At 42.4% G+C, this 24,017-nt stretch overlaps 2 protein-coding genes across 3 annotated transcripts; one reads left to right on the top strand and one right to left on the bottom strand.

The window, feature by feature from the left end:
* Positions 1 to 1,652: 1,652 nt before the first annotated feature.
* Positions 1,653 to 7,009, top strand: foxh1 (forkhead box H1). The gene is made up of 4 exons (XM_004546562.5): positions 1,653 to 1,811; positions 3,303 to 3,984; positions 4,608 to 4,712; positions 4,931 to 7,009. The coding sequence occupies exons 2-4, from the start codon at positions 3,511 to 3,513 to the stop codon at positions 5,885 to 5,887; spliced, it is 1,536 nt and encodes a 511-aa protein (XP_004546619.2). The 5' UTR covers positions 1,653 to 1,811; positions 3,303 to 3,510; the 3' UTR covers positions 5,888 to 7,009.
* Positions 7,010 to 10,079: 3,070 nt separating this feature from the next.
* Positions 10,080 to 23,689, bottom strand: oplah (5-oxoprolinase, ATP-hydrolysing). Of its 2 annotated transcripts, none has more exons than XM_012917968.5 (28): positions 23,135 to 23,689; positions 21,762 to 21,962; positions 21,342 to 21,533; positions 20,810 to 20,924; positions 19,818 to 19,941; positions 19,284 to 19,479; positions 18,887 to 19,052; positions 18,518 to 18,656; positions 18,257 to 18,324; positions 17,565 to 17,740; positions 17,349 to 17,474; positions 17,138 to 17,250; positions 16,881 to 17,051; positions 15,977 to 16,114; positions 15,612 to 15,750; positions 15,161 to 15,273; positions 14,749 to 14,900; positions 14,503 to 14,663; positions 14,300 to 14,401; positions 14,038 to 14,212; positions 13,592 to 13,776; positions 13,203 to 13,349; positions 12,958 to 13,092; positions 12,670 to 12,819; positions 12,297 to 12,454; positions 12,049 to 12,209; positions 11,827 to 11,924; positions 10,080 to 10,391 (listed from the first exon to the last, which is right to left on the bottom strand). In XM_012917968.5, the coding sequence occupies exons 2-28, from the start codon at positions 21,930 to 21,932 to the stop codon at positions 10,239 to 10,241; spliced, it is 3,924 nt and encodes a 1,307-aa protein (XP_012773422.2). In that variant the 5' UTR covers positions 21,933 to 21,962; positions 23,135 to 23,689; the 3' UTR covers positions 10,080 to 10,238. The 2 variants fall into 2 exon arrangements, with proteins under 2 accessions (XP_012773422.2, XP_004546624.2); XM_004546567.5 differs by lacking the exon at positions 23,135 to 23,689 and adding an exon at positions 22,091 to 22,190.
* Positions 23,690 to 24,017: the final 328 nt, after the last annotated feature.

Raw genomic sequence — 24,017 nt, forward strand, 5'->3', positions numbered from 1 at the left:
GTGTGTTTGCATGTATAAGGATGTGTTTGCCTATGCACCTGCGTTCTTAGAAATGTGAATTCACTGCAGTCTTTTCACAGTAAACTGTTAAGATGTGTTTGGTAACTAAATGATAATTGCTGCAACACACAAGCCTAAACAAGTGTGTCTTTAACACTCCCATAATTAAAAATCAACTTTGAGGCACTCAACCAAAAACACTGCTGGACAATGAAATACACAAGGTGTCCCTGTGAGCACCCGAATCAGTTACTAAATCCTAAAAAAGAGATAGACACTGAAGACGCTGTGACCTGCTGACCCCCGCAGTGACCCAGCTATGCATCACAGCGGTGATACCCTGCAGAGTCACAACAAGGAACCTGCGTTGGAGCTTTTGTTACCATCTCTGGTCCTTGGGAGAAGATTCAGTGCAGTGCTTCTTCAAGTGTTTTGAATATGCATAGAATGAGTTTCATAAAAATGATGGCAAACAAAGAGAAGAGTGACTCAGTAATTGGACTGGACTCAATCAGCCCATGTGAAGAGCCTTGTGAAACCAGTGATGCCCATGTTTAAAATCAATTAGATTTGGCTTACACAAATATTTATTATCCATTTCTGTGTCAGGAAAGAAAAGAAATCTTCGCCGTAAATGAAAATATTATTTTCAGGCCTTTTAGTTTTTCATTATTCTGGTTTTGAATGCTTCGGAAAAGTCAGATTTCATGTGGCATGACAGATAAACTGCCTGATACCAGCCTACAGACAAAAGGTCAGAAACACCTGATGAAGGTTTTTCTAAATGCTAGTACTAACCAATGGTATGCTTTTTTATTGCTTAAGTTATACAAAAGTCACTCTTGTCTTAACTGACACATCTCAAATCAAACTTTTCCTTACTTTCTCTGTGACAAAGAGCATGCCTTTCTTCCTCCTCTATCCCAGTATCGGGATGGGTGACGGATTTGTCTGGACTCAATCAGCCCATGTAAAGAGCCCTGTCCCCGATGCTGACCTATTCACGTAGGACCCCATTCTCTTTATGTGTGGCTTTCTAATCCAGACCAAACCTATTAACTGGCATTCCAGCAAACAGGAAGGGATGAATTGACAGTTTGTATTCAAATCAGTGCGTCTGGCACTGGGCCCTTCACTGGAGAATGCTATGCAAATGCAGGTGGAAATTCCCCATATACACCAGTGATTCCCACCCTTTTTTGTGTCAGGTTTCAGCATGTGTTCGGTACTGTTTTTCCAGTACCTCTTAAAAGTAATACTGTATTTAGTTAACTCTTTTACTTTCGTTATTATTATTATCTGTTACTTTGTAGCATTACAATTAATCTGCCATTCCCTGATTGAAAATGTATCCATTACTTTCAGCTGTTTCTTAACTTTCAGACATATACCATGTATTCATTTTCTTTATGTATAACCTACAGAGGTTTTCCATTTTTAATCTGATTTTTTGTTTCAGACTCTTAGGCTGTGAATCATTCTTATACCTGTTTAATTGCCTCCGAATGTCTCAAATAGAAAGAGATATGAGGAATTTAACCCCGTTAAATTCTACATATTTATGAATCTTATGTAATTATGCTTAATTTTAATTCTTCTAATACTTCTGTGGTTTTTGAGTGAAACCGCTAGGTGGGGATAAACCTCCAGGGAAGGTCACCGACAGTGTAAGAAAAATACTGACCCAAATTGAAGCAGGTGTGCGACGAAGATTTGATGTTCACCGTGTTTAGGAGTGCCATCTGACCTAGAAAAACAAACAAAGAAACTCATTCAAATATTTTTGACTGCAGAAATTACACATTTGTGCGGTAAGTTTGTCACACGGGCGAATTATTTATTTGAAACAAAGCAAAAACGAGCAGAGCGTCCTTTTTTATTCTAATTTTTACAGCAACCTGATTAAAAGAGCGTCATCAGCTTTGTTGCCTGGACATTTAAGGTTAACTTGTGGAGTGGTGTGATGTGAGTGGGGGTCAATGTGAAAACGCCCAGTAGCGCCCATTAAAAGTGAATGGATTTTAATTGCAGGAAAACTGAGTTGTTTCCAGCTCTGCTGCTTCTGTAACTTTCAGGTGACACAACTGTTGGATCAAATCATCTTTAATCTGCGCATTAGTGCGAAACTCCTTACAACCCCGTGTCAAAGTTCACGCTTTGTCACATGATGGATCCTAAAGTTGATTCTTTGGTTGACTTGTTGATATTTTTCTTCTGCTTGAGGGAGATATTGAGGCATTTTCCAGCAGCTGGGGGTGTACGTGATTGCCCCTGTTTAAGGTGTGAATGTTCGACCCAACTACAACACTTAGCAGCTTGTAAGCGCCAGAAACCCCACAAATGGTGTTGAAACCCCCCCGCTCCCCGTATTTCCTCACATGCTAAGCAGCTTCTCTTTTTCTTGGGATGGAAAAGTCTCCAGCTTCCCGATGGGGGTTCTTCTAATCCAACTTGTTTTCACTGTCTTGCTGGGAAGCAAGAGTTTCAACATTAGCACTACGTTAAGTTGAACAAAAGAGGCGCATACCCGAAAATAGTCTTTTCAGCGCTGAATGGCATGCTCAACACTCCAGAGGGAGACCCCACTGTGGAAAAACACCCCCGTCGACTGCAGCGCGTTATCAAACAACCCAAAACAATGATGACTTCAAATATTCTGCACCTACTAATCAGCTAATCAGCGTAGTTTATGCTTTTTTCTTCATTTTTTTCTTTTTCTTTTTAGGAATAGCTTTCATGGGAATAGTTTCTCCTCTGGAATTAAAAGCCAAATCAAATACACAATTTGGCTAATTTGATTTTAGTTTCTCACAATTAAAAACCATTCTAAAAGAATTCAGTAGGCAGTAAAGGCTGAATTGCTTATTTAATAATTAATAAAGAAATGAAGTACTGAAAGGGGCATCGTCAGTGTTTGTATATTAGCCCTCTATTGTGTATATTGCTCATCTATAATTGTTGATTGCATCCGAGGTTAAATCGAAAATATTTGTACCCACCCTACCCCCACAAGTTTCACCTTTTACATCTAAGCCCAAGTAAAAGCTTTAGTGATATTAAAATTAAATAGACAAATAATTAAAAAAGTGTACGATAAGACTAAAATGTGTAATTGTGTAAAGCCAGACTTGTATTAATGTAGATGTGTTCCCCAAACATTTAAAGTCTCCATCCACGAATCTTGTAAACAGAGATTTTAAAGTAGTTGTGGAATCACTATGTTGCATGTCGGCGTGTTGATAAGGTATCGTATGGGTGGTTTACAGTTTTGCCCTGTCTTTCTCTCCCCTCTTCGCACACAGACCCAGCCCAGCCCCCAGGGCCGATCAGTCATTCTGCTTTCAGATAACGCATCCCCCCGATTACGCAGCGGGATTTACATGAAACTGTTAATTGTTTGCTCTTCAAATAGTCAGCCTGGAGCCAGCAGTCTGCCAGAAGTTAAGGACCGACTCTTTGACCTCCTCCCCCTCTACGTGCAGAGCGATATTCCTCCCCTGACTGATCAGCATGACAAAGCATTGGCCGGGGCAGAGTCTCTTGGCACCGATCGCTTCATCCCACCTAGGAGAACTTCTCGACCATCAACTTGACTTCCACAGAAATGAGCAGCAGAGTTTTTCTCCCAGCGGCGTAGCGCCGTGGAGCTCACCGGCCCAATACTGGCCTTACCTCACGGATCCGATGCCTCCCCAGCAGCTGCCGCGCTCGGAGGAACCAACGGAGCGCCCCGGACACCTCACCGGCGCCACGGGATTCATGGATAAAGAGGAAGCGCCTGGATCTTTAAACCCGAATGATCAAGATGGACAGTTTAAGCAGGATGAAACGCAGGACATGTGGAAAAGTGAACGGGAGAAAAGAAATGCCGGCAATGGGAAGAAAAAGAACTACCAGAGGTATCCAAAACCTCCGTATTCCTATCTTGCAATGATCGCTATGGTCATCCAGAGGTCTCCAGAGAAGAAGCTGACGTTAGCGGAGGTAATGATAAAACTAATGCTTTTATGTGTTAACTGTGTAAATGCTGCCGGAGTTTGGCATTTGTGAGTAGACGACGCGCGCGGTGTTTTACGCACGGTGCCGCTTATGATCGTCACTTATTTCATCAGCAGAAGCAAATCCATCACTGCGTCGTGTATTTAGAGTAGACTCCATTAGAGTTTTATGCGAAATTTCTACAATCTGTCTGAGAAGATCGTTTACAGTTCCTAAAGTGACACTAAACAGCCACATCGTCGTGACACTTGAGTGACTTCTACCCGTTCCCTTCTTGGTTTGCTGAGATAAGGCTGGACTGCAGTGGAACCAGACGCAGATCTGTATCAGAAACAGTGATAAGATATACAGTACATTCCAATATTAGGCTTCAAATGGGGGCTCCATTCACTTTTTGTACCAGATGGAAAACGTATTTTCAATTTGTTTCAATTTTAAGTTCAATGAGTATAAAAATCCAAATCCTTCGTTGAAATTTGTAGTTTCACCGAGCTGTTTTTACGCAAGCATGGATTGCAGTTAATATAGTGACCATATAACGAAAATCTGTGATGCTGGTGTGTGTGTGTTGGTTCAGACTTTAATGCTGATATTTGTTTAAATTTTAGATCCTCAAGGAGATCAGTACCCTCTTTCCATTTTTCAAAGGAAACTACAAAGGCTGGCGAGATTCTGTGCGACACAACCTTTCCTCATATGACTGCTTTGTTAAGGTTTGTATGGTAAAATGTTATGTAATGATCATTAAACAGAGAAAAAAACTAAAAAACAACCTACTCCTGTAGAAATACACCACTGGAGTCTTTCTATTAAAACCTAGAACCCACTTTAAATCACTTGTGTTGTGATAATTATTAGGTTGCCAGTCCTGTCAGACTAGGTTGTCCAGGCAAGCACTAATATTTCTGTCCATCCTTCCTCCACCTTGTAGGTATTGAAAGACCCAGGTAAGCCACAGGGCAAAGGCAATTTCTGGGCAGTGGAGCTGAGCCGCATTCCTCTGGAGCTTCTCAAGAGGCAGAACACGGCCGTGTCCCGCCAGGATGAAACCATCTTTGCTCAGGATCTGGCTCCTTACATCATGCAGGGACACAAGCCTGAGTCTGAGGCGCCCCCTGAACCTGTGACCTCGCTCCCTCCCACATCTTCTGGAAACTCTTTCCCACCGCAGGATGACTTGTACAGACCTAAGCTGGATTCGTCCTTCGCGATCGACTCCCTGCTACACAGCCTGAGGCCAATCAGTGCCTCTGGGGATTTAGATATGGCTTCAGGGGACTGCTGGGGTGAGGTGACTCGGGCTCGGCCTTCGCAACATCGTTACACCTCCTCTGCTCGGAGTGCCTCTGCCAGCTCTGCAAGCCCAGCCTCCACGTCCTCCTCTTCCTCGTCTTCATCTGATGAAGAGTGGAAAGGAGTAACTGGGAAGCGTGTTCCTCCTGATGTGGAAGCAGGGGGAGATATTTGTAGGCCACCACTGCAAAAATCAGCCAGACGGGAAACTGTACCACCTCCATGGGAGCTCCCCACCTCCTACGCTAAATATGCACCCCCTAATGTCGTTGCCCCACCTAGCATGCGTTTCAACGGGGGTCCTCTCATGCCCCTACACAGCGGGCTACCCATCTACGGCTATGGTAGCTCTCCCATGACACAAAGTCACTTCTTGGGCCATACATACTGGCCCATCCTCCCCACTAGACAAGTTTCAGTGAGAGCCCCTCCTTTACTCATGGACCTGGACAACATGTTGCAATCTGTACCTCCAAATAAGAGCGTGTTTGATGTGCTGGTACCAGCCAGTCAAAACTCTCACCCACACTATCAGCAGCCCGGTCAGTACTCTTTGCAGAACGGGGCTCCTCTCAACCGGTACCATCAATACTGAGTATTACTGTCACTCAAACAGGATACAAAACCACAATGACAAACAACTGGATGCACACCAAGATCCATAAAGGAACTATATTTTGTTTGCCACTTCCACAAACTCAAGAAATACTACAATAAATGTAAAAAACAAAACTCGCTGAGCTGTAGACAATGTTATCAATTGACTCAGAGTTTTATCAGGAGATGAAAGTGTTTTTATGTTGCAATTAAAAAAAAAAAAAAGAAAGTGTATGGAGTATTACATGGCTTCACTGAAAGAAAACCTTTTATAACTGTACAACAAAACGAGTATCTACCTCAGTCTTTCAGTGAAACTGTGTAAAGTCATTGCACTGCACCTATAGTTTGCACTGTTTCTTTATTTGCATATACAAGCTTCTTTTTTTAACCTTTATTATCATTTTTTGAATGTTTTCTACCTATTGTGACTACTGAATGTATTACACATACAAAGCCACAAAGAACTGGACTACAAGGCCTATGCAGTAAATATGAGCTAAAGACTGACACTGTAGAGTTAGTAAATGAAGACATTGCATCTTTGTCTTTATGGTGCGACAGTGCACAGATCAGTGCCTACATCTAAATTATGATAGATACCAAGAGATACCATTTGTTCATGTACGTCTGTGATGCTTCTATTGATGGTGGCATTGGCCTTGTTTACTCTTTTTTTCTGTCATTGTGTGTAAGGGGAAAGGAAATCTGTACTGGGAAGAAAACAAAAGATTTCTGGAGACAGTGTAATTTTTGTAATATCTTTGTTTTAGTCTGAACTCAGTTCAAGTGATATAATCTGAGAATCTAACAGCTTGTCATGACACTGGAGACTATTTTTCACATCCTGACAGCCAAAACGTACCTCAAACTGAATCATTTCCTGCAGAATTTGCACTGCTGGTTATTTTGCACTATTTTAAATGCCATTACAATCATCTTTTATAGGAAGCTGCTTTTAAAAGTCTCCTTACCTTGACAAGTGAATGTTTTGTTAGTTTTCTGACATTTTACTGTGATTTCTTTTTTTACAGTACTGAGTAGGTCAGCTCAAAAGTTTTGGGTATCCAAAGAATGTTCTGGAGTTTAACAGGGTATGTAAATAAAATGTTTATATTAACAGTGCTGTTCAGTGTTTTGTGAGGCTGTATAACAATTACGCTGTTAAGTGCAAAATCCTGCTAACTTTACATGAATATGCCGTATTGTGGTTGCACTATTTATGTTTATTTACACTCTGCAGCCACTTTATTAGGTACACCTTATTAGCAGTGGGTGGGACCCCACGTTGTGTTTTGAGTTTCCTTCAATTCAATAAGGAACTGGAAACATTTCTCCAGAGATTTTTATCCATATTGACATGAAGCTAATCACACAGTTGTAGATTTGTCAGCTGCACATCCATGATGCAAATCTCCTATTCCACTACATCCCAAATATGCTCTGTTTGACTGAGATCTAGTTACTGTCCAGGTCATCTGAGGACATTGGGTAGGCTGTGGCATTTAAACAATTCTCCGTTCATATCTGGGTGACTAAAAGAAATATCATCCACATTATTAGATGACCAGCACCAGCCTGAACTGTTGATACAAGACAGGATGGATCCATGCTTTTAAGTTTTGTTTTATTTTAATCCAAGATTCCAACTCTGACATCCAAATGTTGCAGCAGAAATCAAGCCTCATCAAATCAAACATTCTTACAATCTTCTATTGTACAATTTTGGTGATCCTTTGCAAATTGTATCCTCAATTTCCCGTTCTTACCTGACAGGAGTGGCACCTGGTGTGGTACTCCTCTGCCGTTTCTCATCTGCTTTAAGGATCAGCAGTTTTTGTACCCAGAGATGCTCTTCTGCATACCCTGGATGTAATGAGTAGTTATTCAGTAACTGTTTTTTTCCCCCTTTCCTGCCACTGACTTGATATTTCCCCTGTTTTTGGACTACTGTGCAAACCCTAGAGATGGTTGTGTGGGAAAATCCCAGTGGATCGGCAGTTTCTAAAATACTCAGACAAGCCAGTCTGGGACCAACCGTGGAGTGATCAAAGTCAATTAAATTAGTCAATTAAGTCTAATCTTTCTAACTTCTGCAGGTCATTTTGACCATGTCTATATAAATAAATAAACTGAGTTGCTGCTGTCTGATTAGCAGATTTGTATTAATGAAAAGTTCAATAGGTGTACCTAATGAAGTGGCTGGTAAGCATGTTTTCTTTATATGCAGGATCACTGGTTTTAGATGATGGTTTCTGTTACTTTAAAAAAAAAATTCAGAACTTTTGTATTTTGAGAATCAAAATTTTTAAATATAAAGCTTAGGCTAGTCACGTGAAAATAACGCTATTTTTTTCATGATTATTTTGTGAATAAATCTTCTGATGCCCTTTATATATAAAGCAGCGGTGTAGCTGGTCTGCTACAAGCCAACCTATTTAACCTCAGGTATTTTGTGTCACCTCAAAATAAAAAGAACAGCAGAATGTCTTCTGAGTGTTACATCATCACAAATTACACTGAATTTACATATGCGAATACCATATGACTGATGGATGAGGCTTGTTTGAATGTATTGTTATGTAAGTGAAGGTTGTAAAAATGACATTATTGAAATATTTAAATAAATTAACTTGAAATTCCTACTTGAAATTGCATGGGAGTAAAAGAAAAAGAAAAAACACTTAAGTACCTCACGCTCAGCCTCGTGATTTAAAATCTTTTTATATTGTTTTTGTTATTTTTGTGCTATAAGCTGTCCTTGACTGTTTTGAAACTGCCAAGAAATTAATTTGTCATTATTATTACTTTATTTACTATATGAGAAACAAATGTATCAATTGAAAAACTAAATGGCAATGCACTTAAATATTTGCAATCAATCAGCTTTTGGGGATTTGCAATGAAATATTTTTTTCTAGCGTGTGTCTTTGAGCTTCTCCAATCTTTTTTATGCAAACAGTTTTTTTGTGGGTATTTTTGGTGACAGACTTTTTTTTAAGCTGTTCTAGTGATGCCAACACATCTGACTGCTTTGACTGGTGTGACGGAGTGTGAGTGTAACATTTATGTGTCTTTAAATACTCCCCCCCCCCTTTTCTTTGTATTTTGTGAATCTAGCTTCTCTCATTTCTTTTTATCTTTAGTACTTTCCTAAAGTTAATACTGATAATAAGCCAGTGGATAAGGTGAAAAGACAGAGTGGGCCAAGCAGCAGCAGCAGAGAGATTGTTTTATCACAGGAATTGTAATCCAGAAACAAGGAAGCTTTCTTTGATCCACAGTCCACGGCCTCCATAATGGGAGTTTCTAGCACAGCTATATACACACACACACACACACACACACACACACACACACACACACACACACACACAGAGCTGATTTGCATCAATCGTCCAGCAGCCGTCAGCCTCCTGCTGCCTCCCCTGCAGTGACCACTATCTCTTTATCTGCTGCATACGCATGCCTGCACTCCCTCACTATCCTTCCTGCTCTGCTCCACGATCATTCCTGACCCAGAGATGGGAGGAGGGGACAACACTTTAAACAGGGACAAGCCCCCACCCCGCACCAACACATTCAACAATCCTGGGATTTTTTTTGTGGCATGTCAGAAGTTATCCTAATCGAACTATTTTCATTAACTATCCACGATCCAGGTCAAATAATTTGAGCCTGCACGTGCCTGGATCACAATTCAGTTTAGTTTCAATGCATTCGATGCTTAAACTGTCCTCATGAGTGAAGTTTGTGCGACACAATGTCGTGTCATTTGAAATTTTGAGTAAATCTCTGTGTGTGTGTGTGACTGCTATGGTGCAAAAAAAATCTTTTTAGTAGAAATAGAGTTTATTTGTCTGATTTGTTAGGACAAGAAAAACATCTTGAAATCGATATTAGACAAAAAAAAGACTCTTTGAGGTCTAAATTAATGCTTTTTGAAAAAGCATCAAATGGAACTAAACATTAAAACTACTGAGTAGATTCAGTATAAGAACAGAGCGATGGATATGCGACATATAACAACTGTATGTCCGTTACAAAGGTCCTTTGATGGCATATTTAGTCTGGTGAGGACAGACCCAGCCTGAGTTATTAGTATTTAGCCAACTTCCCTGCAAATGTAAGCACAGTCTGTCTGTGTAACACGCCACATGTGCTGCATCTTTTAAACACGGACACTACAAAAAAAAAAAAAAATCTTTTAATGGTGTTCAAGTAAAAATCTGAAATTCTGACAGCCTGCATGTAGGCTTGAAATCCTTTTTACTCAGTATGTGTCTCGCAAATATTTTGCAGTACAATGACAAAACTGTCTTAACTCTTCCTCCTTTTCTCACGTCTTTTCACACTCCCTCTTGTGCCATTCTGTATTCAAAGATGCTACCCCTCTCGGAGAATGTCTCATTCAAGCGCCTTCGCTTGGTCTGAGGCCTATTGTTTGCTTCCTCTTCTTTTCCATATCCACCTCCTCCAGGGGTGTAGAGGCAGAACATGTCCTGTTTGGGGACACACACAAACACAAAAGCTATGATGAAGCAACAGAAGTACCACAAAACGAAGCTCCTCTAGGTGTTACTTAAGGCTTGGTTTCCATGTTTATACCCAACCCATGCAATGATTTTGGTCTTCATGGCCAGTGTGCCATTTCATGTTAAAGTAAAGTAATGCATTATTAGGGGTGTAACAGGTGGGCGCAATTATTTTGTTCTTCAGCCTACAGTTGGAAACAAAGGCTTTCTAAGATAGGGGTGTCAGAATATGCCTTACAAAGACTCCAATCCAGCCCACTGGACTGCTTTGGAAAAAATGCGGAGGGCATAAATTCTGGAGTTTAAACTGTATTTTTAAGTCAGGAGTCTCCATAGTGTAGAAAAACGACATACTGTTGTAACTGCAGTTGTTTTTCTTATGTTAAGATATCTCCAGGATTCAATGTGCAGTTGCTTCTGTGCAGTGACAAATAGGGAATGTTCACTGGTCTGGACCACTTAACACTAAAGTGGGCTGTACGTGACCCATGATGTAATATAGGTTTGACATCTCTGCTCTGACTGGACAGATGTTCAGTTTCTCTGGTGCATACAATTTGTTTATCAGCACATTTTTGATTCACCAACGTTAGCTTGTTATTTAATATCAAAGTGAATTATAATTTAAGATAGCTGCGCAGTTCTGGCTTTAAATGCATCACTAATCTGCCTGCACTGCTTTCTCATGTTGTCATTTCTTTCCAGCCTTTTGTGAACCGAGTAGCTTCTTCTGTCATTCTGCCTTTCAGGCTCCCATTCATATGACCCACTTCCTCCCGATCTCCATCCGAGCCCTCCACCTGCTTCATTTCCACTTCCAAGAGGAAACTGGACTCTGGGTGTTCCTGTCCTACTTCCTTTAACTTGGAAGTGGCCAACCCTGCTAAACACAAGGCTTAAAAACCACCAAAACAATTGATGTTGCCTCCATGATAATAATTGATGGTTTTTCAACCACAATAAAGCCATGTCCTTAAGTTTAACCCGTTTCAGTTCTGCCACTTTTATCTAAATTGCTCAGTGACTTCCCCCTTCTTTCTTGTCTGTCTATCTTCCTTGCTTCAGTATCTAATGAAGGCAAAATGACCCCAAAATAATCTAAAAACTAATAAAAATAAAAATTGTAACAAGAGACAAATGTATTTTTCATGAGTTTACAGTAAACAAGAAGTAAGCTCATTTTCCTATAGAAACCAATAATTCAAGACACCTCAGATATAGATTTAGATTGCTTTTTGCAACCAGAGCCCACTGATGGCCGCTGGCTTCAACTTTCTGTTGTTTTCAGACTTGGATGCTACGGCCATCTTGTATATAGTTATTCTGGGCTGGCATTTTTTCTGTGTAGTGTCATTATAAGTACACTAAAGCACGACGGTGCTTCACACGTGCACAGCCTTACCCCGGGGTCAAGGCTGACACTGGTCTTGGCTCCCAGGTTGAGGACTCTGCCTTCAGCTCTGTGGAGGAGGTTCAGCCCTGCTACACCATCATCTCCCCCTGACCGCCAACAAAAGATTACATTTTTTAAGATTAAGTAAGGAAAATGTGAGCATTTAGACTTTTTTTTTTTAATTGTTGAGGACATTGGGACTGTCATCAGGCTTTGATATTGAGAATTTACCTCGGAGGCCATAGGGGCGAGTGGATCGCCTCTCTGTCAGTACGGACAGAACAACCTTGTTCCTGAACAGAAGTTTACGAATCACACCGTCTCCACCGCAGTATTTCCCTGCACCCCCTGAGCCGGGCCGTAGAGAGAACTGCTCTAAAACCACTGGATACCTGAACATCAGAAGGACACAGACGGCATTCAGATGAATAACAGAAATGATATCATCACACGACACAAATCGTCAACTTATATCCCACCTCTTCTCCAGAATCTCTGGGTCAGTGATGCGGGTGTTTGTCATGTGAGTATGAACTCCACTCCGCCCGTTCCAGCCCGGCCCTGCCCCAGCTCCTCCAGCAACTGTCTCATAATAACCAATTTTCTCACTTCCAAATGAAATGTTGTTCATACAGCCCTAATGGAAGGAGCGAAATAAACAAAACGCCATTAACTAGTCAGTTGAATGCCAACGCATTGTGTTTCACACCATGTCAACAAGTTGTTTACTCTACAGGTGGAAAACATACAACAGTCGAAAAGCGGTACATAGCTATCAAATGTATGCTTCATCAGTCAAGCTTCACAGTAGAAACATGCATTTTTGCAAACATATTTTGGAATATCATTTACCTGTGAGGCCGCGCACACCTCAAACGCCTTAAAAATCACATCAACCACTCTCTGGGATGTGAGCACGTTTCCTCCAACCACAGCTGCATTCTGGGAAGGCTGGAGGATGGACCCAGGAGGGATGATGACATTGATGGGTGCGAGGCAACCCTAAACATGGGAAAAGAAAGGTGGTCAAAAAAGCAGCCCAGATGAATCACGATAGCCCCCCGCCCCAAAAATTACAACCAACATTCAAACCACGAGTTATTCAAAGTGAGCCAAGAGCTCCTAGAACTGGATTTTTACCTGATTGAGGGGGATGTCCTGTCCAACCATGCAGCGCAGGCAGTAGATAAGTGCAGACAGGGTGATGGCCCGTGGAGCGTTGCAGTTCCCCCACACCTCTGTTCCTGTCCCTGTGAAGTCAAACACCGCACTGCCCTGTAAAGAAGGAGGTTCACACATTTAACCAATCACAGTCCTTCTTGAAGAGCGGTTTCTATCCCAGCTTTGCAAACTAATAAATATGCTGTGTTACGATTCCTCCTCACCTCTTCTTCATTAATCTGAACCCGCAGTCTGATTGGTGTTCCGTCGTCCATGAAATCCTCTGACTCCACCTCCAAGGAGCCCGTCTCCTGCCGCCGCCGCCGTGCAAAGTCTCTCAGCATGTCCCTCACCGCCAGTTCTGCGTTGCTCTAAAATGCACAGAGGCTTTACAACACCCTCATAGCCCATACTTTTCAGAAATAAGAATACTTGCGGCCACCAGTGCTACCCCTCATCGCCTTGTTCTCAAGTTATTGCATTCACAAGATTTTCAGAAATCTTGACCTCTGTGCTTCAGGTCAAGGTCACTGAGATTTGAAATCATCAACCTTTTGAGGGGCAAAAAATCAAATTTTTCTTATTTAAATTTTTGCTTGTAGCAACAGTTTACCTGGATGTATCCCATGTAGGCCTGAACCACAGCAAGTCCATAACTGTCAATCAGCTCTCCCACCAGCTGGCTCCCTCTCTGATTGGCCGCCACCTGAGCCCGCAGGTCTGACAGGTTGTCATGGAGATTTCGAGTCCCAGAGCAGCCTGGGTATTGGGCTGGAGCTATCAGAGCTTCAGTTACAGCTGATACAGAGAGATGGGAGAGGAAGTAAGGGGTCTAGAAAACAAAATGAATGCTAACAAAATAAAATAAAATAAAATTGTCAACAGAGCAATAAAAAAAACAACAACTATTATTTACTAGTAATTTTAAAAAGAAAGAGTCCTTTAAGTGCCAAAGAATGACTCTTTATCTTAAGTTAAGTGTCATCTCTTGATTTTCTATGCTCTCTCCTTTCAGAAGTGTGTCACATTCAGGTCCTGACTCGTCTCCTCCTCACTTACCTTCTTCCTGGAAGACCCCACCAGTGACAAGCTTAAAGGAAGTGAAGACAGCGCCCTCCTGCTGAAGGGAAGTGGAATGGGGTGGCATGGAGCCTGGAGTGATGCCACCTATGTCGGCGTGGTGCCCCCTGCTGGCCACAAAGAACACAGGGCCGCTCACTCCTTTTCTAAACACCTGAACAAGAGAGAAAAAAGGCAATGAGGAAAGAATAGAAGAAGAATTTGAGGGAAGAAATAGTGTTGAAAAGCGTGGTGGACTGACCGGTGTGATCACTGTGAGGTCTGGGAGATGGCTGCCCCCAGCAGATGGGTGGTTACTCAAAATCACATCCCCTTCTTTGAGCTTATTCCCAAGTGATCTGAGCTGCTCACAGAAGAAAAAAAACAACATCCTTTTGTCATTCAACGTGTATGGCCACACTAAGAAAAACTCACTCACACATGGCTGGACTGTTCGTGCCTCACCTGGTACTGGACAGTCTCCTGCATGGCTCCCAGGTGGACGGGGATGTGAGGTGCGTTGGACACCAGACCTCCATCCTGTCCAAACACAGCACAGGAGAAGTCAAGTCGCTCCTTGATGTTCGTGGAGATGGAGGTTCTTTGCAGAACTCTGCCCATCTGCTCTGTAGGGGAAGACAGAAGAGGTAAACAGGAAGTTCATACTCTTCAACAACCTTCTTCCTCATCTGATTTTGCATGCTGGCATACCCGCGATGCTCATGAAGCGATGGGAGAAGATGGAGAGCTGCACTGTGTTGAGCTCAGTGCCGAGGGCGCAGTGAGGGTCTGAGCCTACCGTCATGCAAACGTCACCACCTTCTGTCAGACGAGCCTCACAACAGGGCTCCACCAGGATGGTGCTGATGGAGGAAACCGGAGCAAATCATGTACAAAGTACAATACATTTCAAAATCAGCACAGGAAATTAAAAATCACATCCACAGAAGTAAAAACTGCTGAAACAAGGACCTCAACTGATAACGCAGAGGTTTAATTTGCTTAATTTAAATAGATTTTAATGTCCTGAGTTCAAAAAATGCAAAAAGGAGAGCATAAAGAATATAAAACATTATTTAGATATGTTTAATTTGGTAGTTGTCAGCAAAAAGCAAATGCCTGCCTGTTTTTGTCAATGATGATGGCTGGTCCCTGGATGCTGTGACCACACGGCAGCTCCTCCCATAGATACACACTGGTGTCGACGTAACCGCCCTCGAAGTAACACTTGGTTATCTACACAGAAGAGCAGAAACAGAGTGACATGAAATAAATGTGCCCACAAGTTTAGGTAAAACATCAATATTACAATGATGGAACAGAACATTTGTCTGTGAACATCTCCCACTTCTCCCATGCTGCTTTTTTATGTTCACCTGCTGGTAACCACCTTTGTTTTATTAAAGGCTCTTTTTTTTCAGCTTCTAAAAACTCAGACGTGGTCACAGCTTGAGCCGGTGACCATGCAGCGGCCCAGGTTTGATCGTTTTTCCTTCAGGCCTTGGTGAGACTGCCTACGTGTGATCATGTCTGATAAGTGATATATGTGGTACCCGGTAAGTGACTCCATTTACCGTGGCTGGTTTGGCCTGTCTGTGTCCCATTTCTGCTTTGTAAACTGATGTAATACCAGATTGCCCACAACCCCTCACTCTGATGTCATCCACCATGATGGGTCTGTCTGGGATGGTGAACCCAAACTCCTTCAGATAACTGTAATAAGAAGAAGGAAAAAAAAGAGTTAAGAGGAGGAGTAAGAAATCAAGGGTCCTGTGTACAAATGTCATGTAATATTTTCTCCTAAAGATAAAAGAAGATGAACAACAACAGCCAAAAATATAAACAAAGTGTACGCAGCAGTGATTTAGCCCTCTGAAAGCGAAAACATGTAGCAGCCAGAAGCTCAGGACATGAATGGGTAAAGAGAAGAGGAGCAAACCGTTTGGTGAAGGCACTACGAAAGTCTCCGGCTCTACAGGACCGGGCGTTGCTGGGGTATCCGGCAGCGGTAACCATGAGAGCGCAGTCCGTGCCCTCGTAACGCATGTGGAGGAAAACCTCGGTGGTTATCTGACCGCTGAAGCGGACGACAAACAAGACTACTTTAGTCTAGCGGCTACGATTGTTCAACAAACATCATGACTTCTTAACATTCACGTCTTTGCTTTTTTCACTTTAACAAAATGTAAGCAAGGCCACAAAGTCCCTTTTTCATTTTATTATTTGCTTTTAAATCTTTAAATGAGTTGGTGCCTCCTTAACATTCATCCTTTAAATTATGCATATCCGAATTGAATGGACAGAAACTTTTATAGTCACCTCTACTTGTTTCACACATATTCATACTTCACTTTATTCTGTGGATTTAAGAATTCTATATACAACCCCCGATTCCAAAAACGTTGGGACCCTGTGCAGAATAAAGCTAAAAACAGAATGCAAAGATTTGCAAATCTCATAAGCTCATATTTTATTCAAAATAGAACATATCACATATCAAATTTTTAAAGCGAGAAATTGAGAAAATGAACCATTTTTACAAAAATATCAGCAAATTCTGATTTTTATAACAGCTACACGTCTCAAAAGAGGTGGGACACAGCCATGTTTACTACTGAGTAGCACCTCCTCTTCTTTTAACAATAGTGTGTAAACATCTGGGACCGGAAGAAAGCAGATACTGGACTGCAGGCACACCAGTTTAACATCCAGACTCTTCTGCTATAAAGCCATGCTGCTGTAAAAGCTGCAGTATGCGGTTTAGCTTTGAAAGTTGACTAGCATGCCTGGAGTCTTACAGATGTGCTTGACCCCAGCCCATGTATTGTTTTGTGGTTTCTAACCTGGTGAAGCCTCGTGCACGGAGTGTATCGTGGCAGCGTTTGGATAGCTGCTCAACCCTTTGATCAAGCTCACTGAAGGACGCCGGCTTGTACTGCAGAGAGCACGGCTCCTGCACCTCCTCCACCACATCTGCTAGAGCCAGACCGTACGCTGACAGCACGCCGCTGTACCTGCAAATCATAAACACGGGCAACTGCTCACTCCGTGGCTCTCAGCTGTCTTTCACCTCTAGTGAAACAGAATCTAGAAGCCTTACTTATGTATAAAGACAGTCTTCATCCCAAGAGAGCGGGCAATCGCACAAGCATGTTGACCGCCTGCCCCCCCGAAACACGCCAACACATGCTGAGATGTATCGTGGCCTTTGGCCTGCAAGAGTGGAACAGGTGGGAAATGAGTGGGAGAGAGAACAACAAGATGATTTTTTATGCTGAAATGTAGAAAACACAGTTTAATACCAAACATACCTGTGTGAGAGCTCTGATTGGCCGGCACATTGCCTCATTGGCGACACGAATGAATCCCATGGCAACCGCTTCCATGCTCATCTCTGATTGTCTGCTGTGTGAGTGGTTGGCCCCATTAGCATCAGCCTTCAAATGAAAGCACGAAGAGTATTTAAACCTAATATCATCATAAATATTTGAACTTACTCCACAAAGTAGTCCAGTACATATCAGTGCCTGTGATTGGTTTGAAGACAGGAAGACGTTGATCTCTTCAGTGAGTTGACGGAAATGCTTCGTGGTCTCTTCCAGGGACAAAGGCTCATTCTCTTTGGGCCCGAAGATCTTTGGGAAGAAGGAAGGGATGAGACGACCCAGGGCTAAGTTAGCATCTGTCACAGTCAGAGGTCCACCTGGGAAAATACCACAGCACCCGACAGGGAATCAGGTCTCGGTCTGTTTTTCAATAACCCCATTGTTCTGAGTTTTGAGTCAGCGTTAGCGTTCAGTGCTTTACTTGGCACCGAGGATGGTGGTATCTGAAATGAAGCTTAAGGCTAACCAATGAATCTACAGGGAACGTCAACAAAGAAGACTCCGATTTCTTTTTGTTAACACACTTTACAGTTCTGACTGAGAACTATGAGGCAAGTTTGTGTTATATCATCTCAACTTTGGACGTGCCAATTTCCAGCCTTCTGACGCATAAATCGGATGATTAACCTCGGGAACAGGACAGGAGAACAAGCTCCGTGCCAGTGGGTGCTGGACTCAGTATAATGATTTAAAAAAGAGAAAAAGGGGAAAAAAAGAGCTGAAACTGCACAATTAATGGTTCACTAGATAGAGAAAGAAAGAAAGAAAGAAAGAAAGAAAGAAAGAAAGAAAAGCTGGCAACAGTAGAACATGAATAACGGAAAAGCTGTTACCTTTTCTGTAGCAGGCTGGTCCTGGATGTGCTCCTGCAGACTCTGGTCCAACTACAAACATCCCTGATCTGGTAGGGTTAGAAAGAAGATAAATACAGAGAGTAGTCATTAAATAAGAAAATAAATAAAATATAAAACAATCAAAGTCAAAATGGGTAATATCACAATTACCACATCATCACATTATACTGGTATTATAGAAGATTGCTTGCAAATATGGAGCTAGTCCCACCGTCCGTTACACAATTTGTGCAAACTTGCCTGAAAAACAGTCGCGATCCTCCGCCTGCAGCCACAGTGTTGATGTCCAGCTGAGGTGCTTGCAGGGTGACTCCAGCTGTGGTAGCCTCAAACACATGCTCATACTGGCCTGCATACCGACTCACATCTGTGGACGTTCCTGCAGACAACAACAAACGAGAGCATGTAGGCACGAAAAGCTAAAGATAAAAACCAAAGTTAAAAACATTGCCCAAAAGAGAAGCGTAACTTTACTCCATAGGATCAGAAATATCAAATCCTGGATGTGGCACATGGAAGACAACAAACTGTATGAAGATCACACAAAAAGACTTCAAGACAATATCCAGAAGATGCTCAGTTGTCTCCTTTGCTCCCACATACACTCACCGCCCATGTCAAAGCCAATCACAGGCTTTTTCTCCATCTGGCTGTAAGAGGTGATGGCGTATCCCACCACACCTCCCGCCGGGCCGGATAGAATAGCCCGTGAACCGCAGAACTGCTCCATGGGAGTCAAGCCTCCATCTGACTGCATGAACAACACATCTACATCCTGAAGACACACAGACATGAGAGGTTTATGTTTTCAGACTAGTTTAAAGGTGTGGTTAAGTACATATTTATATGTGGGCTGTATGGTTGAGAGCTGCTGTTTGTCTCTGGTGGTACTTAAAGGGGTGGTGGGAGAGTGTCTAACTGAGAGGAAAAGTACTTATGCATACAATAGAGTTCTGAAAATTGTCAACCCCTGAAACATATCGACTGATGCGCGAGAAAAACAAACCTTCAGGCCATCCTTGAAGCCCGAGGTGAAACCTTTTAGATACTGGTGAATTTTGGGTGTGAGGTAGGCATCGGCGCAGACTGTATATCCTCGAGGCACCGCCCGCACCATCGGCATGACCTCACTGGAAAGAGACACCTGGCTGAAGCCCAAGCGACGAGCCAGAGAGCCCACTGCTTTCTCATGCTCGGACCATCTGAAGCACAGAGAGAAAGAGACGTAATCCTAGAAAGCAAGTGAAACATTAAACTCTTACGTAATTTGTTCTGCAGTATAATGTGTTTGTCTTATCACTTCAGTGTCCATTGATCACCTTTTTCTTAAAGCAAAGAACACCAAGTCTGGGCTTTCAGTGTGACATGTGACAAAAAGCATAAAATGAGAACTATTGGGTACCGAGATAAGAGATAAGGCTGCTGAGGTATGACGTCGGTAGACCGAGGTCTTATTTATAGAATGGAAGCAAGTTACTGGGAGAAGACAAGAGAACAGACTAGGATCGTGAGTAAATATTAAAGAAGCTGTAATACTGACGTGTACGAGTGCAGAAGAAGGACAGCCAGACTGGTGATACCACGGGCCAAAACTCCTCTCAGGTCCTTTTCTACTTGCTCCAAGTCTAACTCCTTCCACACCTCAAGGGAATCCCCAGTACTGCCTGGGAAAGACACACAAAGGGATTAGTGGGATTAAGTGAAATTATGTCAGTTAAGGCTTCCATGTTTGAACCAATAGCCAACAGAACTTATTTTCATTACTTTCCTCACTCTGAAAAAATAAATTCAAAACATAACTCTCACCTGAAATATTTTGTTATATATTTAAAATATTTACACACAATGCCAAAGAAAATCATTGTGCTTCATCCAGGTGTTTCCACAGATTAGATGTGTTGCCATGCTTTGCATTTTGCATTAAAAATGCAAAGCTGCATTTTGCACTTGAACCATTGTTTTGCTTGTTGGGCAAATGCATTATTATTGTATAAATAATGGGCTATTTAGTGCTTGTTAGCTTGTTATAGCTGTCAGTTTTTCAAGGAAGTCGAGGTAGCTGAATTACTGGTTTAATTAACCTCATGATTTTTCAGTCTGTTTAGATTGACAAGATTCCACAGTTTGTACAGGCACCACACGACGCTTTGTGGAGTGGCACAGTCAGTGTGAAAGATGGGCGTACCCACTGTTCCACATTCCCACTGGCAGTGCAGTTTATGAAGCGTACTGAAATGGGACATGAGCATATACCTGAAGGATTCTCCTTTCTGACTCCAGTAATTTACAATATAGCATGAAACCAGTGACTGAGCCCATGAAGTCATCAGTTCACTTTTCAGATGTGGAAATTAGATCTTTGGGAGTAACAACAATGCTTTAGCTAAAGGCTCACACTGATACTGATAACCTGCTAATGTTTAAAAGGTATAATATTAGGCAATTCTGGATGGACTAAAAACCTGAAGCCACATACTGCTAACACGGCAGAAGAAATTAGCAGTAAAGGGAGCGCACAACTGCCCCTCGCACCTGTGACAATCCGTTCGGGATCTTTTCTGGGCAGCTGACAACCATCTTGCCTGAGGACGACTCGCTCGTCCACCTCGATCACCTCCTCGTACAGGACGTCAGGCACCGCGACCTCCTGTTACGCACGTGCAAACACAAGGTATACCAGCTCAAAGCGCATGTACTGGGAAGAGCCAGAAAGTGATAAACAATAACAGTAACTGCTTTTACCAGCTAAGGCTTCAGACTGTTATGGTGCAAAAGCTTATCAGGTTTAGTTGGTGTGTTCTGCTGACCTTAAAGGTTAAAGAAAAAAAAAAATCTATGTACAGCACAGTAAGCCACAGTTTACTGATCCGTAACCTGAGCTTTACAGATAAGCGACCACTTAATGTGTTAACTCTACAGCTAGCTCAGGGCAAACTCCAGTACTTGCCACAAGCCTGAGCACAACGAGATAATAACTAAACCTTGCAGAGACACAAGCCGTGCCTCACACTACTAATGAGCACCACATGCAGTACAATCACTGGTACAGGCTGAAAAAACAGACCAAGTCAAACAGCTTTGGCCTGGCCTGAGTGCCAATGTGCAGCAGGTCCTTGAATCCCTTTGTGACCAGGAGCGCCGTCCTTTCTCCCTCCCTCTCCAGCAGCGCGTTGGTTGCTACCGTAGTGCCCATTCTGATCCAGCCAATCAGAGAAGTGTCTACCGGCTGATCGCGGGGATACGCCTTCCCTGTTTCCTGTCAAGAAATGCAAACATCAGCATCATATACAGCTATCCCTAGAGATAATGTATGGATATGAATGTAGTGTTGCTCAATATTACATATCGTTTCCACATTGAGCCGCCTATTCTGCTTTTTTTGATACATGCTTATTAATAATCTATAAAAACAGTGAAATGACAGCCAGTATGACAGCAATTAACCTGATATTTCCTTGGCTGAAGGTGGACAGCACAACATTACCTCCTCCAAGATTCTGCGGATCCCCTCAGTGGGAGCATCTTTGTAGTTCTGGGGGTCTCGGGACAGCAGCTTAAGGACTCTCTCACAACCATCGGGCAGCCGGGCGAACACATCGGTGAAGGTGCCACCCCGGTCGATGGCAAAGTCAAATTTCCCCTTAGTCTCAGCCATAGTGAAGAAAGTAAAGTGCCACTCCCAAGTCTATAATAAGAAAAGAACAGGAGAACGTGGAAGTTAAAATTATTCATTCAACACTGTGATGATACAGGAGCAACTAAGGAACCTTTAATTTGAAGGAGAAGGAACATTTCTCGTTTAAAAAACACCACCTTCTTATTTTTAAGCCAGCAGCCTGCCACCATGCTCACTCCTTCACTCATTTTCCTCTCTCTGCTAGACCTCCAGGTTTTTCTTTGTTTATATGACTCCAGACTGCAGAGACAACACATGCATTCCTCTCTCATAGTGCACCGCTAATGCATCTGCAAAGTTCATGCATGGCTACCAAAGTTACTATAGTTTCACATTTTCTAATTAGTATTTATCTCATTTTTGACTTTTTGCTTTTAAAACAGTTTAGTTTCCAGAGTGGATTTCCTTGTTTCGGTTTAGTTTTTATTAGTTTTACTCTTTTTAATTATTATTGTATGTCTGAGTAAAGACTTATGAAAATCAGTACAGGTATTACAACAAACACAAACGTCTTATTTTTTTAAGGCAGCTGTCTTATAGACACCCAGTCTCTAGAAATATGTCCATCAATGTCCACATCAGCAAAGGTGTAACAAAACTTTGACCAAACTAACTAAAACTATGCATATTATCTCTCTATTTTTCTAAATTATAGTTTTCTTAGTTGTAAAAATTCACAAAATAATTTCAGTTAACTAACTTTTTTAAAGTCTACGATTAATAACTACGCTAACCTTGATATCCACTTGAACTTTGTCCACACTACTGTGCAAGGTGACGCTTTACGCGCGGTAAAGTCCCAGAAATGTAAGTTTAAACAAATGTGGTGATCATTTATACAAATCTAGACTCCACTAGGTCTTTACAGAAAAAAGGAAGAGGTGATCTGATGCTATTACTTCAAAATGAAGCGAACAGACGTGATCAAACTGCACTAAGTAGGACAGTAGCATGCATATTCCAGAGGAAGCATGCAGGAATATCACAGACAGGTCAGCCAGCATTAAGAGACAGAAATCCTTACAAACTCTGCCCGAATCCTTCAAGAGTGAAGTTTTTCTGCACCTGAGATATATGCACATCTTAAACCGATGCGAACTGAGCTCCATTGCATGCAGCTCACAGCGTGAAGCATGCCGGACACGAAGCAAAGCAGCTAGTAACAGCACCGACATACTCACCTGTGCGCCGGGCACTGCTGCTGCACTGCTAGTCTGCTAATCTTTGATAATCCGACGTCGGTCAAATCCTCCTCCCATAACCCCGCTCTGCCTCCTTTTCCAAGAGAAACAACGACGAAGTAGCTCCTCGGTGCCGCTGTCCGGTCTTAACTCCGCCTCCCCCAACTCTTGAAGGGAGCTCGAGGTCTATAATTTGAGCATATCGAGTTCCTGGGTGAAAGTGCTCGCAAAGAAGAAGGGGGTGTGGAAAGTGGGACTGACTTTGCGCTTAAACGAACATCATGTGCACTCGAAAATAAGTGCTTGTTTTGTTTTTTAATGCTAAACAGCAACAACAATAAAGCACTATAAAATGTGACAACGGCGATAAAAGGCGCGCAGGAAGTCCACTGCAGGAATGGCGAACTGGAGGAATAACCTTGAAACCGAAAGGTGATTAAAGGGTTTTTGCTGAAAGAGTTTGTTGTTCTGAAGTGTGGTCCCATCTGATTAAATACGCAAATTGTAACATTAATAAAATGTGATGTAGATGTAATAAAATACTAGATGTAGATGTTGTGAAGGCGGATGAGGTTAAATACCCGGGATCAAGCATCCGAGGCAACACAGTGCAGAAGACAGGTGAAGTAGAGAGTGCAGAGTGGGTGGAGCAGGTGGAAACGACTGCTATGACGTATGGTTTGGAGATGGTGGCACTGACAGAAAGACAGGAGGCGAACCAGCTTCACCTGAAGTGTCAGAGTTAAAGATTTGAAGATTGTCATTGGGAGTGAAGCGCAGTTTGGAAGGGTCATGGATGTAGTGAAGGAGGAGATGCAGAAGGTTGATGGAGGAGCAGCATGCTAGAGTTAGGTGGAGAGATGGGGAAATAATCCCCTAAAGG

The sequence above is a fragment of the Maylandia zebra genome, linkage group LG9 (genome assembly GCF_041146795.1).
Source record: "Maylandia zebra isolate NMK-2024a linkage group LG9, Mzebra_GT3a, whole genome shotgun sequence".
NCBI classification, from domain to species: Eukaryota; Metazoa; Chordata; class Actinopteri; order Cichliformes; family Cichlidae; genus Maylandia; species Maylandia zebra.